General features: G+C 40.3%; 1 protein-coding gene across 1 annotated transcript in view; it reads right to left on the bottom strand.

Moving 5' to 3' along the window:
* Window positions 1–15575, bottom strand: part of TEC (tec protein tyrosine kinase) — a 76996-nt gene that overhangs the window by 29851 nt on the left and 31570 nt on the right. The window contains exon 2 of the mRNA XM_063309989.1: window positions 7685–7867. Coding sequence (XP_063166059.1) covers window positions 7685–7822 — 138 coding nt within the window. The 5' untranslated portion in view covers window positions 7823–7867. The remainder of the gene's footprint in view (window positions 1–7684; window positions 7868–15575) is intronic.

A 15575-nucleotide genomic window follows, 5' to 3' on the forward strand; every position in this document is an offset into this window, starting at 1 on the left:
AGGGTTATCCACAATTTGCTCTCGTCTAAGCAGTCAAAAAGAGCCAGTTTGGTGTAGTGGTTAAGGCATCAGGCTAGAAACCGGGAGACGGTTGAGTTCTAGTCCCACCTTAGGCAAAAAGCCAGCTGGGTGACTTGAGCCAGTCACTCACTCTCAGCCGTAGGAAAGAGGCAATGGCAAACCACTTCTGAAAAACCTTGCCAAGAAAACTGCACGGACTTGTCTAGGTAGTCTCCGAGAATCGGACACAATTAAACAGATTTTTTTTAAAAAGCAATCAAAAGCCCTTGTATAATTCATGTTCTTTTCCAACTGTGTTCTGCAGAACCCTATGGCTTGATGAAAAATTGATGGGGCTCTGTGAGAGGCTAAGGGCCAAAAAAAAAAAAGACTTCACTTGAACACAGCCAATTTTATATCACTAAAGCTTTGCCTCTTGATCAGGGCTTCTGATAATTTTTTTAAAAAACTAAGGTTCTGCAGCCTGAAAAAGTTTGAAAACTCCTGGTTTTCAATAAAACAAAAATAGATGACCTTTCAACTACCTTGCCTTTTCTATTATCAAAAAATCACCATTCTCATTCATTCTTGGGTCTCCAAATGGCCCAATTACTGTTTTCTGCATTTTCTCATCTCATTCCCACTAACATAAGATTTTCTTCCCAGATCACATTCATTTAAAATGTTGCACAACTTTTTCTAGCAGTCATCTCTGGTTCTTTCATTATCACCATTCCTTGCAGCCTAACACAGAACTATCATCAGCCAATGAAGTCCTACTTCTTATGCATCCATAATTACCATCAATTCATACTTTCTGACATATTTTTTTGCCTTTTCATTCATAATACATCTTCACTTCTATATATACTCATCAACTCCATTCCACAAGATCAAACCATCTTAGTTCAGATCTTATTATGTCCTTCCCATTTCTCCTTTTTTCAAAAACACACAATATGTGTTTTTCTTTCTTTCATTTCATCCAATAATTTATGCTCTTTACTATTTACCTCTCTTACATTCCAAGTTGCAATTTTTCATTAGCCATCGTAGTCACCAGATGGGATCTCAGATATTGACTTCCATCACATATCATAGCTTTGGTCAATCAGGGCTTTCACATAATGTTTTTTATTAAGATAGAGAAAGTGTAAACCAGGTTATCAACCTTACTCACACCTGTGTCATATGCAGTATTCACTGCTAACAGTAAGGATAGAAGAACTGTTTTGTTACATTTTGGCCATTATGTCAATGAGCGCAACCAAAACCTACTTTTACCTCAAACATGCTTATGTTATTCTACGCAAGCCAGAATATCTCATCTACATCTTGCAAGCCAGCATATTGTTGCCACGTACCTCTATTAAGAGGTACGCGCAGTATGGTGACAAAAGCTAAAATACTATACTGACCAAAACTGAGGCATTTTTATTGAAAAACGTTGCAAAATACATAAAATATGTATTGTTCTTGTTATGCTACCCAAAATGTTATAAAATCACATTGTGCATAATTTTCATGAATATATTTGTTTAAAATCTTTCCCTTAATATACATTTTTATTTGTCAGCCCTTCCTGTAGGCCAGGTCTGGAAACAGATACCACAAGGACTACTAGAACACTAATTTTTGCTGAAGGGCATAATAACAGAATCTGGAAAGCCTGCCAGTGTTTCCCCTACCTCCTCTTAGACCATAGAGAATCAAGGCAGGATAATTTTGAGTCTCTCATGATCCCACCTTTCCCAGGGCTGAGACATCCCCTTTGTCTGCTAACAGTTCTTGCATTCCTTTGCCAACATTATCTCAGCCTTCCTCTACATTATTATAATAGGTATACTGCATTACAAAATTCAGAATGTCGAATGGTAATTTATTTTCATTTGTGTATTGGTTTCAGAAGGTGAAAATGAGTAAGTTTGAACTCAAATGTCTTCCTTACACCTACTACAGGTATTTTTTGGGTTACATCCATTCGTTTAGCAACCATTCAAAGTCACAATGGCGCTGAAAAGATGGACTTACGACTGGTCCCTGAAGTTCTAGCTGTTGCAGTGCCCCTGAGGTCATGTGATCAAAATTTGGGCTGGCCTGCATTTACAACCACCCCCCTGCCACCCAGCCACAGCACCCACACCCTCACATTTCTCATATTTTCTACTTTGCCAGGGCTGAGCAACAATTTCCCCTCTCCCACCTCTTTCTCAAAGCCAGAGCATAATTTCTGTAGAAAAGACACTTGACAGTAATTGTCCCTCCTACAGTGACAGGCTGCTGTTTCTTCCACATCATCTTAAACTATTATTAAAGTGAGCAGTTCACTTCTGATTAGTAGCAATCTGATACGATCATTCATAAAGTTCTCATCCTACCTAGGAATTCTGGAAGTTTTCACCCCAGCACCAGGGTAGAGAAAGATGGTCAAGAACAACCTTCAATTCTCAATCTGATGAACTGAACTGGAGCTCAATAAAGCTCTTAATAAAATATCTTAGTCTTTTAGGACCTATCAGAATCCTTTCAATTACAGAAATATAAAAAGTAGGGCACATCAGGAAGCATTCCTTCAAAACCACTGTTTGATAGTATATACAGATATGTTTGGACCATGAGGAGACCCCCAAAGTATTCATGCTGAGCTTCAAGGCAATGTAGTCCTTCAATGCTTTCAATACTGGGCCCAAAGATACCTTTTATGTGTTACCGAAACACTTTTCCAAATACTGTGCACATCTCTAGTCAAAAGCCGGAGGCAGCAACCTTGTTTAGGAACACACAATTAAACTGTCCACTACTGGCCCTGTTCTAATGATACCACTTCTAATTGGCTCCTGAGAAATTACTGAATATGCCATAAAAGCAAACCAAAGGAACCTAGATTTTTTTAAAAATAATTTGGATGTAAATATTAAATGTTTTATTTCTAAATATCTTGCATAACATTACATCTGAATAGTGATATGCCAAACCTACAGCAATAATTCTCAAAAATAAATGAATGACCAGTTCCTTAATGCATTAGCTAATGTGCTTGCATGACTGTCTAAATTACTATTCAATTACAATTTAAAGCTGTTTGCTTCAGATTTTTTTTCCAAAATGTATTGTTGTTTATTCATTTAGTCGCTTCCGACTCTTCGTGACTTCACAGACCAGCCCATGCCAGAGCTTCCTGTCGGTCGTCAACACCCCCAGGGACGAGTCCGTCACCTCTAGAATATCATCCATCCATCTTGCCCTTGGTCGGCCCCTCTTCCTTTTGCCCTCCACTCTTCCTAGCATCAGCATCTTCTCCAGGGTGTCCTGTCTTCTCATTATGTGGCCAAAGTATTTCAGTTTTGCCTTTAATATCATTCCCTCAAGTGAGCAGTCTGGCTTTATTTCCTGGAGGATGGACTGGTTGAACTCTGGGGCTAGTTGAACTCATCCTCTGTTCCTCCCCAGTAGCATTTTGACCATCTTCCGACCTAGGGGTCTCATCTTCCGATGGTATACCGACGTATCTCTGGTTGTACTGATCCATTTAGTTTTCACGGCAAGAATACTGGGGTGGGTTGCCATTACCTTCCCCAGGGATCACATTTAGTCTGACCTCTCTGTCATGACCTCCTGTCTTGGGTGGCCCTTCACGGTTTAGCTCATGGCATCATTGAGGTGCTCAAGCTCCAGCACCACGACAAGGTAACGATCCTTTGCTGAAGCCAAAATGTATTAATATATAATAAAATAACCCACCCCTTTAGAGACTTTGTGATTTAGTGTGTTATTATAACCCAAACACTGATCCAATGGGGGTGCCAATTATCGCACTTTAGCCTGCAATTAATTTAATGTACTAAAGTTATTTGGTTCATAGGAAACTTATCTATCAGCCTAAACACCAATGTGGATTTAATCCCTGCTTTTAAAAATCCATAAAGAAATTACTAACTCTTGAAAATTAAAAAAAAAAAAAAGGTGGGGGGAGGCATATTTTGAAGAGTAATTCTGCCCACATCTTGCACCACCCAACACTGGTCATATTTGCATTGGCCTACGCCTTTTAATAAGGGACGCGGTGGCGCTGAGGGTTAAACCACTGAGCTGTCGATCGGAAGGTCGGCGGTTCGAAACCGCGCAGCGGGGTGAGCTCCCATTGTTAATCCCAGCTCCTGCTCACCTAGCAGTTCGAAAACATGCAAATGTGAGTAGATCAATAGGTACCGCTTCGGCGGAAAGGTAACGGCGTTCCGTGAGTCATGCTGGCCACATGACCCGGAAGTGTCTATGACAACGCCGGCTCCAAGGCTTAGAAACGGAGATGAGCACCGCCCCCTAGAGTCGGACTCGACTGGACTTTACGTCAAGGGAGACCTTTACCTTTACCTTTACACCTTTTAATAAAATGGATTTTTTTTATAGGGGACTTATCCAGAGACTGGATTCCTTGCTTGTTTCCTCCTGTTTCTAAACGTAAGAGAAAGTGATTGATTCTGATTTTGGCAAAGCTCAGTCCAAGGGAGATTTTTATTAATGGAGTTTATTTCAAAATATATTATAAACAACCAAGTCTCTCTGAGCATCATTGCCCATTCCTTCATACTAACTGTTATTAGGCTAGACTAGGGTTCTTATATTCTCAAATTATCTAAATGTTATAAAAGAAAAACCAAGGCAACACGAAACTTGTACTGATAGCTATCCAATAGACGTTTCCTTCCTTCATAAAAGCAACAGGCTTTGTAAATGAAATAAGTTCTCTTTTTTTAGCCATGCATAGCTAAGACTTTATTGTTATTATTTCCATTATTTCCTAGCTTTGGATCAGTATTATTTGGTAACCATGCAACTAATGTAAGTGCTTCCAAAGTCTTACAATGAAGGATTGTAAGGATTTTTCTAATCCTTTCCACTTGCTCTTTCTTTTGATGTCTTTGTAGGTGTTAAATATGGTCTCTGCTTCCCATGATATTTCATATACTCACAGGCCTATTACTTTAAATAGCACATGCCACATTTAAATAGTGGTCCTGATGAGAGGTTTATCTGTACACAAAATGTCTGCCATGGGGACTTTGTCAGCCAGAAGGGAACAAGCTAGTAAGGTTGTCAGAGCAGATGGCAGCATCTAACTGCACTTGGCTGATCTTGAAAAAGCTAAGTAGGGTTGTAGAATCATAGGGCTGGAAAGGACTGTGGAGGTCTTCATGTTCAACCACCTGTCCAGGGCAGGAACCTTCAGGCCATCCCAGCAAAAGGTTGTCTATCCTTTGTTTGAAAACCTCCAGTGATGAAGCACCCACAGTTCCAGAAGGAAAGCTGTTCCACTGGTATTTTGGGGTGGAGGTGGGGAATGACTTTGAGTCATTCTTGACTCTTGGTGACTACCTGGACAAGTCCGTGCAGTTTTCTTGGAAACATTTTTGGAAGTGGTTTGCCATGGCCATCTTCCTAGGGCTGAGAGAGAGTTGCCTGCCCAAAGCCCAGTTGGTTTGTGCCTAAGGCAGGACTAGAACTCAAATTCTCTCCATTTCTAGCCTAGTGCCTTAAACCATTACAGCCACTGTACATGATTAGTATTTGGAAGGGAGACCATGAGAAAATACTAAGGCTGTAGGCTATACTAGAAAGTTTTTTTTAAAAAAATCAAGGATAAAGACAATGGTAAACCACTTGCATACTGGTGTCAAAATAATCCCGACATGGACAAATACATAAAGTTGAGCTCAGTTCAAGTGAGACTTTACCTTTTTCAAACTAGTAAGATTCCTTTCCAAGCCTTTCAGTCCCCAGGAAATTCTCTACTACACTAGCTTACATATATTATTTTCCTAGCCAATGGACATACTTCAAAACCAAGCATAGGACCCTACAGATGTTCTTAGAAATAAAAATAACTCTGGCACTTGGAATCTCCTTTACAGCAGGAGCCTAGCAGGTGGCAGGTGTGGACACAGTTATACCTGTGGGCCTCAGAGTGAACAGCCCAGGCTTAGTACAATGGGTCACTCTGTCTATGTCTGTTGGTCTTGCACAGCATCAGCTTTTGGGGTGGGGGAGAGAAGAAGAAGTTGATACACCAAGGCTAGTGCACTGCTGATACCATCAGTACCTAAACACATCAATATCAATCATTCTGAGAAATTTTGATTGGTCTATATTATGGTTATATGCTGATTTGCTTCTCCCAATATTTTAAAATTATACATAGCTTTAAGTGCCTAGGACATACTTTTTAAGCTGGGCAAAATGTCTCTAAGCCAGAAAATGCTGTCAGCATTTTTGCTCAACACCTCCCCCCTGTTTTGCCTTTTGAACTTGACTATTGGCCTGGTTCATACTAGATGCCTCCCTGACCTCCAAATTCCAATCTTGTTACTACTTAGGATGCTAACTCCAAGTGCACCTTGACAAGATTTTAATTTGTCACCAATTTAATTTGTCACCAACTTCACTTCAGCACAATCCTGGAATGCAATCATGCAAGATGAATTCCAGAACAAACACAGCAATTTTTCCACGCATAAATATTAAGGCAAAGGCCTTCTCCCTAACATTTAACAAAATTATTTTTTCCTCCAACGAGTTCTAATTTTTCTTATAATAATGCACTGAACCAACTGGCTGTTTTCTTGTCCTCTGACACTTCCACCCAAACATCCAGAGCATTGTTTTTAATTAAAAAGATTTTGTATATGAGGAGGGGGGAAAAAAAGACATAATGAAGCAAGTTAACACAGCAACAACCGCCTAAAAATAAACATTTCTTCCAAAATGATAGACCAATCCAACTGAATGAAACAAAGACTTTCCACGCACACCACACATACCATAAAAGAGATCCAACTGCAATTAAACAAAAATATTTTTTTTCTGTAAACAAAGTAAGCAACATGCGTGGCCCACAGAAGCACATTCTCTAACCAGTCATTTTCTTTAGTTTTCAAGTTTCCTTTAACAAACTGGAAAGAGGCATTGTACTCACGCACTTCATCCATTTCATTTGTGAAGTACACATAGCCGTACTAAATAAGACACAAAGGAACAGACTGATACTTCAGCAACCAACCAAAAGCATTGTTCAGGCAGGCTGTGTAGGGATTTTGGAGCAGGCGTTTTGTGGTTTTTCTCAACTCTCCTGTTCTTGGACTGAACTTAGAGCTTTGGCATGTTCTCATGCTTCTGTAGGGCTACCACACCTAGCCTACAAAAATCCAGATGTGCACTAGATGACAACAAAAAGTTAGAATTTTCTGCATCTGCTTCCTGCCATTTAATGGATGTCTGGATTCCCACTGCAATCTATTTATGGTTGCCCTCTGCTTATATGGTCTTTCTCAGAAATAGGGATGACGCTACTTTTGAGACCAGCCATTCTGATGTTCCCGTCAAGTCAGGGTTTTGCAAAACTGTCCCACAGCAGCTCCTGAGCTTCGTATAAGAGTAAAAAGCTCCTTAGACTTGGAGAGAATAAGAATTAACTCCTGAGAAACTGTAAATGGCATGGTTCATGCAAGCAGTCAATAACGTAGATCATATTATAAGAGGAATTGTATATATGAAATGTCAGCAGAAGCCCACTCAGTCACAACTACTCTTACTTTTAAGTAAGAGGTGATTCAAAGATTTATGAAACACACACACACACACACACTTAAAATCAACAGCAAAAATACATAATTGAAATCCAGTTTCCTACCTCTGCACGACCTTCATAATATGCTAACATGGATTTTGTAAGCACAAAAAGCCTCTCTTTGTAATTTAAAGGAGATGTCCTTTTCTTTTGCTGAGACCTTTTAATCAGAATCTCTTCTAGGATAGCATTCATATTCATTTCAACCCCTTCCTCGATCTTTCTCCGGCCATTGAAGATCCAAATCTGTAAAAGAAGAAGCAGCAATAGCAGCCCTGTGAGATCCTATTTTTCAGTGACACAAACGCACAGCAAGAAACAGAGAGCAATTGATCAGTGCACTTTCATAGTTCCTGGTGGAAGGCAGAAATCTACGGAAGTTAAATATTAGACAGAAAGGTCCAGGTTTTGCTTAGCTGAGCGCTGCAATAACTTTACATCTCTAATTGAAGCCCAGTACTAAACTAGTATGACTAACAAGTTTTCATATACTTTACGCTTGAGTATGAACTTCATATCAGGCAATATAGAACAGAGGTCTATTTATTTATTCATAAATTTTATATGGCCACCTACTTAACATATGAAGTCTGGATGGCTAACAATAATCAACAAAATATAATAAAACCTCTATAAGCCAAACAGAAACCATAATTAAAATTAAACATACTATAGTATAATAACCAAGGGACCATATAACAAACTCACCAACACAAGCTATACCTATATTGGGCTCAGCAGTCATCCCAGCCCAATACCTGGGGGGGAAACCAGATCTTCACAGCCTTCTGGAAGGCCAAGAGGATCGTGGCCTCCAGATCTCAAGGGGGAGATTGTCCATAGGGCAGGCGCTGCGACAGAGAAGACATGGCTCGTCTGTCCCACAAGATGGCATCGTTCAATGGAGGAGACCCAGAGCGCATCTGAAGCTGCTTGTTTTATTTTCTACAAATACCCATCAGATCTTTTTTTTAACGTGTGGAATTCAGAGGCAGAGTTGGTTCACAGACAGATAAAGAGGCAGGAAACTGGTGCACTGGTGGCACTGGTGCACCCCCTCCTCAAGAAGCCATCGCTGGACCCAACTGTACTGGACAATTTTCATCCAATCTCCCACTTCCCCTTTTTGGGCAAGGTGGTTGAGAAGGTGGTGGCGTTACAACTCCAGAGGATTCTGGATGAAATGGATTATCTGGACCCCTTTCAGTCAGGTTTCAGGCCAGGATATGGGACAGAAACTGCATTGGTTGCACTTATGGATGATCTCTGGCGGGAGCGGGATGGAGGCAGTGCATCCTTGCTCTCCTTGACCTCTCAGCGGCTTCCGATACCATCGACCATGGTATCCTTTTAGGACGGCTCAGGGAGTTGGGGGTGGGGGGCATAGTTCTGCGCTGGTTCACCTCCTTCCTCCAGGGCCGATCCCAATCAGTGGTGATAGGAGAGGAGAGATCCGACCCTTGGCCCCTCCATTGTGGGGTGCCGCAGGGGTCGGTTCTCTCTCCTCTCTTATTTAACATCTACATGAAATCACTGGGTGAGATCATCCGTCACCACGAGATGAGGTATCATCAGTATGCCAATGATACTCAATTGTATATCTCCATCCTGGGTGAGGTAAGTGATGCAGTGACTGCCCTTTCTCATTGCCTGGGGGCTGTGGGGGTCTGGATGGGGAACAGCAGGCTTCAGCTGAACCCTGGTAAGACAGAGTGGCTGTGGATTGACGGCGCCTCGCCTTCCGGGAAATTGTCATCTTTAGTTCTGGATGGGGTTGCACTGCCCCAGACAGACTCAGTGAGTAATCTGGGGGTTCTCCTGGACTCACGACTCCTGCTCGAAGAGCAGGTGGCAGTCGTGGCCAGGAGGGCCTTTGCGCAGCTTCGTGTTGTGCGCCAGTTACGCCCATTCCTGGAACGAGAGGCCCTCCGAACAGTCACTCATGCCCTGGTCATCTCCCATATAGACTACTGCAATGCACTCTACATGGGGCTACCCTTGAAGAATATTCGGAAGCTTCAGCTGGTCCAGAATGCAGCCGTGTAGGCCATTTTTGGTGCCCCTAGGTCAGCACATATAACACCCTTGCTGCGTGAGCTGCACTGGGTGCCAGTTTGCTTCCAGGTCCAATTCAAGGTGTTGGTTATCACCTTTAAAGCCCTACATGGCATGGGGCCAGGTTACCTGACGGACCGTCTCATCCCTATTACATCGGCCCACCCCACCCAATCATCCAGAGAGGACATGTTATGGACCCCATCCATAAGAGAATTTCATCTGGCGGGGTCCAGGAAACGCACCTTCTCTGCAGTGGCCCCCGACCTTTGGAATATCTTGCCCCCGGAGGTGAGGCAGGCCCCTTCACTCCTGACCTTCCAGAAGGCCCTGAAGACTTGGTTCTGCTGTCTCGCCTGGGGCGGGACAGTGGGTAACCATTCTTGGGGGTGGCTCACACCCTAGAGGCCCTCCCACCAGCTTGAAATTTTATACCCTCTTGGATTTTATATGTATTTATTGCATTTTATAATAATTGTTATGTGTTTGGTTTTATGAGATTTTAACGTTTAGGATTATAGTTGGATTTTATTGTAAATCACCCAGAGTCCCTCTTTTGGGGGAGATGGGCAGTAATTAAATTTGAATAATAAATAAATAAATAAAATAAAAACTGTTAGATAAACAGCCTGCTACAAGTTTTTTTCTATTATCAGTGAAGAGACCTACCTCATCCCTGGATTACAGTAAGGTTGTTAGAAAATCAAAATGTTTGCATTGTAATGTATACAGGGGTATATTGGTACTAAATGGGAAATAGTTCAGTTGCTGGAAATATTATAACCCCAAGCACCAATTAAATAAGCTCTGTTTAAAACTGTATTCACAGAAAACAAAAGAGCATCCCAGTCTATTCAATCACAGTAGGCAATGAAAAAGCTCAAATAAGTAGGACTCGGTTAGCACTTGGATGGGCAACCAACAGTACACCAGGAAGTCAAAAAAGCACCGCAGAAGAAGACAATGGCAAACCACTTCTGCTTTGTTGTCATGGCCAACATTGCTAGCAAACTCAAAAAGCAAGACCGTACGAATCTACTGAAAATTGTAAAGTTCTCTGGCAGGTGTGTAGCAACCCAATTAAGGAAGAATCTCTTTGAAACATTTCCTTTTCAGGTCTCCCATGAGCTGCCTCTTCTTACACCCAATGAACTCCTCTTCTCCCTGGTTCCCACAGGCTCTCATAATTGTTACCACCACCACCACCCTGCACAGACATGTCCACCAGGAGCGCTTGAAGAACTTACTTTTTAGAAATGACAACAAACACCTGCAAGCTTGCTGTTGGAAGAATAGTGAAAGGGTTAAAACAGTGACTTGTCTTCTTAACTTGTTTTCATATAGTCGCTGGGATTTTGTTTTATATGAGGGGCAACCCAGGGTGGCCTCTTCCCCTTGCAACCTGTCTATTCTATCACTTCAGCATAGTCAAAGTGGTGAGGAGCTGCCTCATTATTAGACATAACAAACACATCCAACCCGCTTGCTGATAAAAGGCATTGGTTTCAGAAGCAACTTTATTCTTTAGGGGAGAAGCTGTAGAGCAGTGTTTCTCAATCTTAGCAACTTCTAAGATGTGTGGACTTCAGCTCCCAGAATTCCCCAATTCTGGGAGCTGAAGTCCAGACATCTTAGAATTTGCTAAGATTGAGAAACACTGTGCTTGAGGGCAAGAATCTTTCCTATTGGTTAATCAATTTGTTGCTCACCTTTTAAAAATAAAGAGCTACAATAAGAACAGAGCTCTATTTTTAATCAGGTAGTGTAAGAAGCGGCTCACAGTTTCACCTGCAGGCTTTGGCTACAATCTATTCAACCGTGCCTGCAACTGTAATCATGTGGGCAATGCAAAACAGGGGATGCAGCCAGTAGCACTTTGTAGAAATTACTTAAGTGTTACCACTGTGCCCTCTCCATTTGTTGCTCAATCTTGGGAGGAAAATGTTCAAGGAGATTTCCTAAAAACTAATGCCTTTAGAGTTAAACTGACCGCTGCTTGCAACTGTTTTTCACCTATGCTGATTTATTCCTAAACCTTAAATGGAATTGCAAGGAAGTATACTCAAAGACAGTCTTCCAAGCAGATAACACAACAATAGATGCAATTCAGTGTTAACAGGAATTGTTGCTGACATTAAGTTATTCTTTTTTCAGTGTAATTTTGATCACGTTATATATACACAGTTCAGGAACTGAACGGAGTTCACATTCTTTCACAAAAAAAAAAACATTCTGAGGAACCTCAGCTTTCTTCATTTCAGTAATATAACTGAGGGGGGGAAGTAACTGTTGCCACTATTACTTTAGACCAGGGTTTCTCAACCAGGGTTCTGTGGAAACCTAGGGTTCTGTGAGAGGTCACTGGGGGTTCCCTGGGAGATCACAATTTATTTAAAAAATTATTTCAAATTTGGGCAACTTCACATAAAAGAGGTAAGTTTCATTCTTTATTTTCAGTTTAAGGGCACTGTTAATACAAGCCTACACATGAAACGGATATAATAATTTTGTAATTTCTGGCCTGTATTCAGGCCTGAATGTGCAGGAGTTCCCCGAGGCCTGAAAAACATTTCAAGGGTTCCTCCAGGGTCAAAAAGTTGAGAAAGGCTGGTTTAGACAACTGGAAGTCAAAAATGTTTGCTGATCTTCTGCAAATCACCAGTATCTTCAGACCTAACTACTGTCTAAGCCTGAGTTAATGAATCAGTGACTTCATTTATTTTATTTGTCAAATTTTATTACCACCCATCTCTCCCCAAAGGAGGGACTCTGAGTGGTTTACAAAAACAAAATGTAAAATTCAATATAAATATAAATACCATAATAAATATACAATAAAAATAAAATATAGTAAGATATAGTAAAATACAGATGGCTAAAAGTTGTGTTGCAGTCCGTGGCCAAGAATAGCAAATGTTACATCAAATTAAGACTACTCTTAGACTCAACTTTCATTCCAGCTTTGTTAGTTGCCAGAACTGGACTTTTAATTTCTTAGAAAGTAATCCTTCTCGTGCAGCCCAATTTACCTCAAAATAAGACCTCAGTCTTCAATACTGTAGAGCTTCCTTGTAGGTTTGTCCTGAAAATGTCCTAGCCTAGCAGCTGTATTCTTTCAAATCATCTGACAGAAACAGTGGTTGTTGGTGTTTCAAGATCTGATGCCTCCCAAATTTCCATGATTCTCAGCTTCATCAACCCCTGTTTAGCCAGTCTGACTAGTTTAGACACTGAAGCTTTGCAACCAGCGCACAAGTTTGAGGGAGTTTTAAATATTCAGCTTTTCTGGCTACAAGGTTGTTTCTGCTTCTCCATTTTCAGAATAATACTAGTACTCCTTATGCAGTTGAAAAAAAATGAAAGGAGGAAAAAATATTATTTATTTAATTCAATTCAGGAGCCACCCAACTCCAAACGGATTCTGGGTTGCTCCCCTTATAAAAAAACAATCAAATCAATACAAAACAAGACTGGACCAGTCTCTCTATACCAGCGTTCCTCAACCCTGGCAACTTCAGGGATGTGTGGACTTCAACTCCCAGAATTCCCCAGCAAGACTTGCAAAAACATAGACAAAAACACATCCAACAAAGGGATCCATTCATTTCAACCCAAAGCCTGGGAGAACAACCAAGGTCTTCAAGGCCTTGTGGAATATGAGAGACCAGAAATAAAGATGTTATTCCTTTGAAAAAATGTTGTCATGGTGTTCCACACAATTGGGAACACTGAGCACACATGGGTTCTGATCTCATACAGGCCATAACTGCATTCAACATGATATTTGAAATATAACAATATGGCAGGGCATCAAAATCATATACAATATCTGTCATTTGGGTCTCAATGTGACTATCAAAATTAGGTTATTCCTAAACAGCAACCTGAAATGTCAGGTGCATATAGTTCCATTTTTGAATACAAAAGCCTGAAAACAGGGTATTGTTATATTTCTCATTCAAAACTGACGATATGAAGACTGCCAGCATTTCATTTAGAAAGAAAGTTGAGACATTGAAGAAGCACTTGATACTGTTCAGTAATTCTCATAATATTTTAGTGTTTGAAAAAGGCAACATGGAATATACCACATAAAAGCATAAAGCTCTCCTTTCAAATGCAACCCAAAAATCCAGACTGGGAGGAAACAAACTTGGCAGCCACAAACTTAATTATGCTTACTGAATGCAAGCAACCCATATTTACAAGTATGATTTATATCATTTCTCAAGATGAGATAGAAATTAGTATACACTTCCGTCAATCTTATAGTATTTATCTAATCTAAAAATACATTGTAAGCATAAAGAAATCTATAGATCTCCATTCTGCTTTTAAAAATATGGTCTCAGGAGTGTTTGTTTTCCATATGGGGAAACCATAACACTGGGAAGCTGAGTAACTTGAGTTGTCATAGAATGACTCAGTGGCAAAATTAATCTTGACTCTCAGAACCAGATCTTTTGCCTCCAACTTATAACACTAGGCAATGGAAAAATACCTGAAACTCCTGATAATCTTGCTTGGGAACAGAAAATAAATCATATAACAAACATTAAGAATGGTTGTGTTCCATCCAATTTAGTGTTTAAAAAAAGATTCCTTTCAAGCAATCACAATTGGTATGCATTATAGGCAGGCCTGATTACTTGAAATCAAGAGGTTGCAGACTACAGTCAACAGTTAAGGGACCTGAAACAAACCTGGTACGAAAAGAAATGTCACCCAACTTCTCTCTACCACTAATATAGAAGTTAGGAAAAAAATCACCTCTGCAGCAGAAGAACATCACAACAGGCCCACTGTTGTGACTGACAGGCTTTAAACTATTTCCTTTAAACTATTTCCTTTCTTTTTTCAAAACTGTTCTTACAGTACAATCAAGGCGTTACACACTCTTTGATTAGATTCGCTTTTTTAGGTGGTAGCCAAGAGGGTGGATTTGAATTTCCTTCTGCAAGTTGATTACTTTCCATCTGTGGCATGGATCCCAATGCAGAAGGAGCTACAGCAGTGTTTCTCAATCTTGGCAACTTCAAGATGCGTGGATTCCAAGTCCCAGAATTCTCCAGTCAGCATGCTGGCTAGGGAATTCTGGGAGTTGAAGTCCACGCATCTTAAAGTTGCCAAGGTCGAGAAACACTGAGCTACAGAGAAAAGGGCAGACCAAGGAGAATTGCCTTCAGTCGTTGGGAGTGTCCTATAAGCAAAATTCCACTGAGGGAACCAAGTCATTGCAATCTAGGGTTATATTCATGCTGATCAAAATCTGAAACTAAGTCTTATCCCTTTATAACGGTAAAAACGCAGACAAATATAGAAGTGTCTTTATACTACTCTCAGTCCTACAGGAGACAATGTTTCTTTTTCTTCTTAAGAAGATGTCAAATTTAAAACTTCACTTAACAATGGGCCAAACAAAAATGTCTACATTGAAAACATCTCTTTCCGAGGAACAGGAATGAGATATGTTTACTTGCAAACATAAAACTGTTGAAGGAAGCCATGAAAAAAATGACAAAATAGAAGCCAGGAGAAGAACAGGCAGTATGACTAATATAACAGGCAAATATGAATTAATTCTCTAATTCTGCCAATTTTATAGGGAACAATTTTACTAATTTGTTCCCCTCAATAAATAGGTTAGAAAAGTTCTCATGTGGAGTATAATTCCTGTAACGATCAGTAGTCAGAATGAATAAAAAATAGTGACAGCAGCTTTTGGTAACAGAAATGACCATCAGTACTGTATAGCAGCTGAACAGATTAGGATATTTAAATATTGTTCAATTTAGGCAAAAACAGTGTTTTTGTTATGTAGGAAGAGGCAAGTATAAATCAAAATAATTTCTGATTTCAAAAGGACTGAAAAAGATCAGTTAGTGGAAATTATATCAAA

The sequence above is a fragment of the Candoia aspera genome, chromosome 8 (genome assembly GCF_035149785.1).
Source record: "Candoia aspera isolate rCanAsp1 chromosome 8, rCanAsp1.hap2, whole genome shotgun sequence".
NCBI lineage: Eukaryota > Metazoa > Chordata > Lepidosauria > Squamata > Boidae > Candoia > Candoia aspera.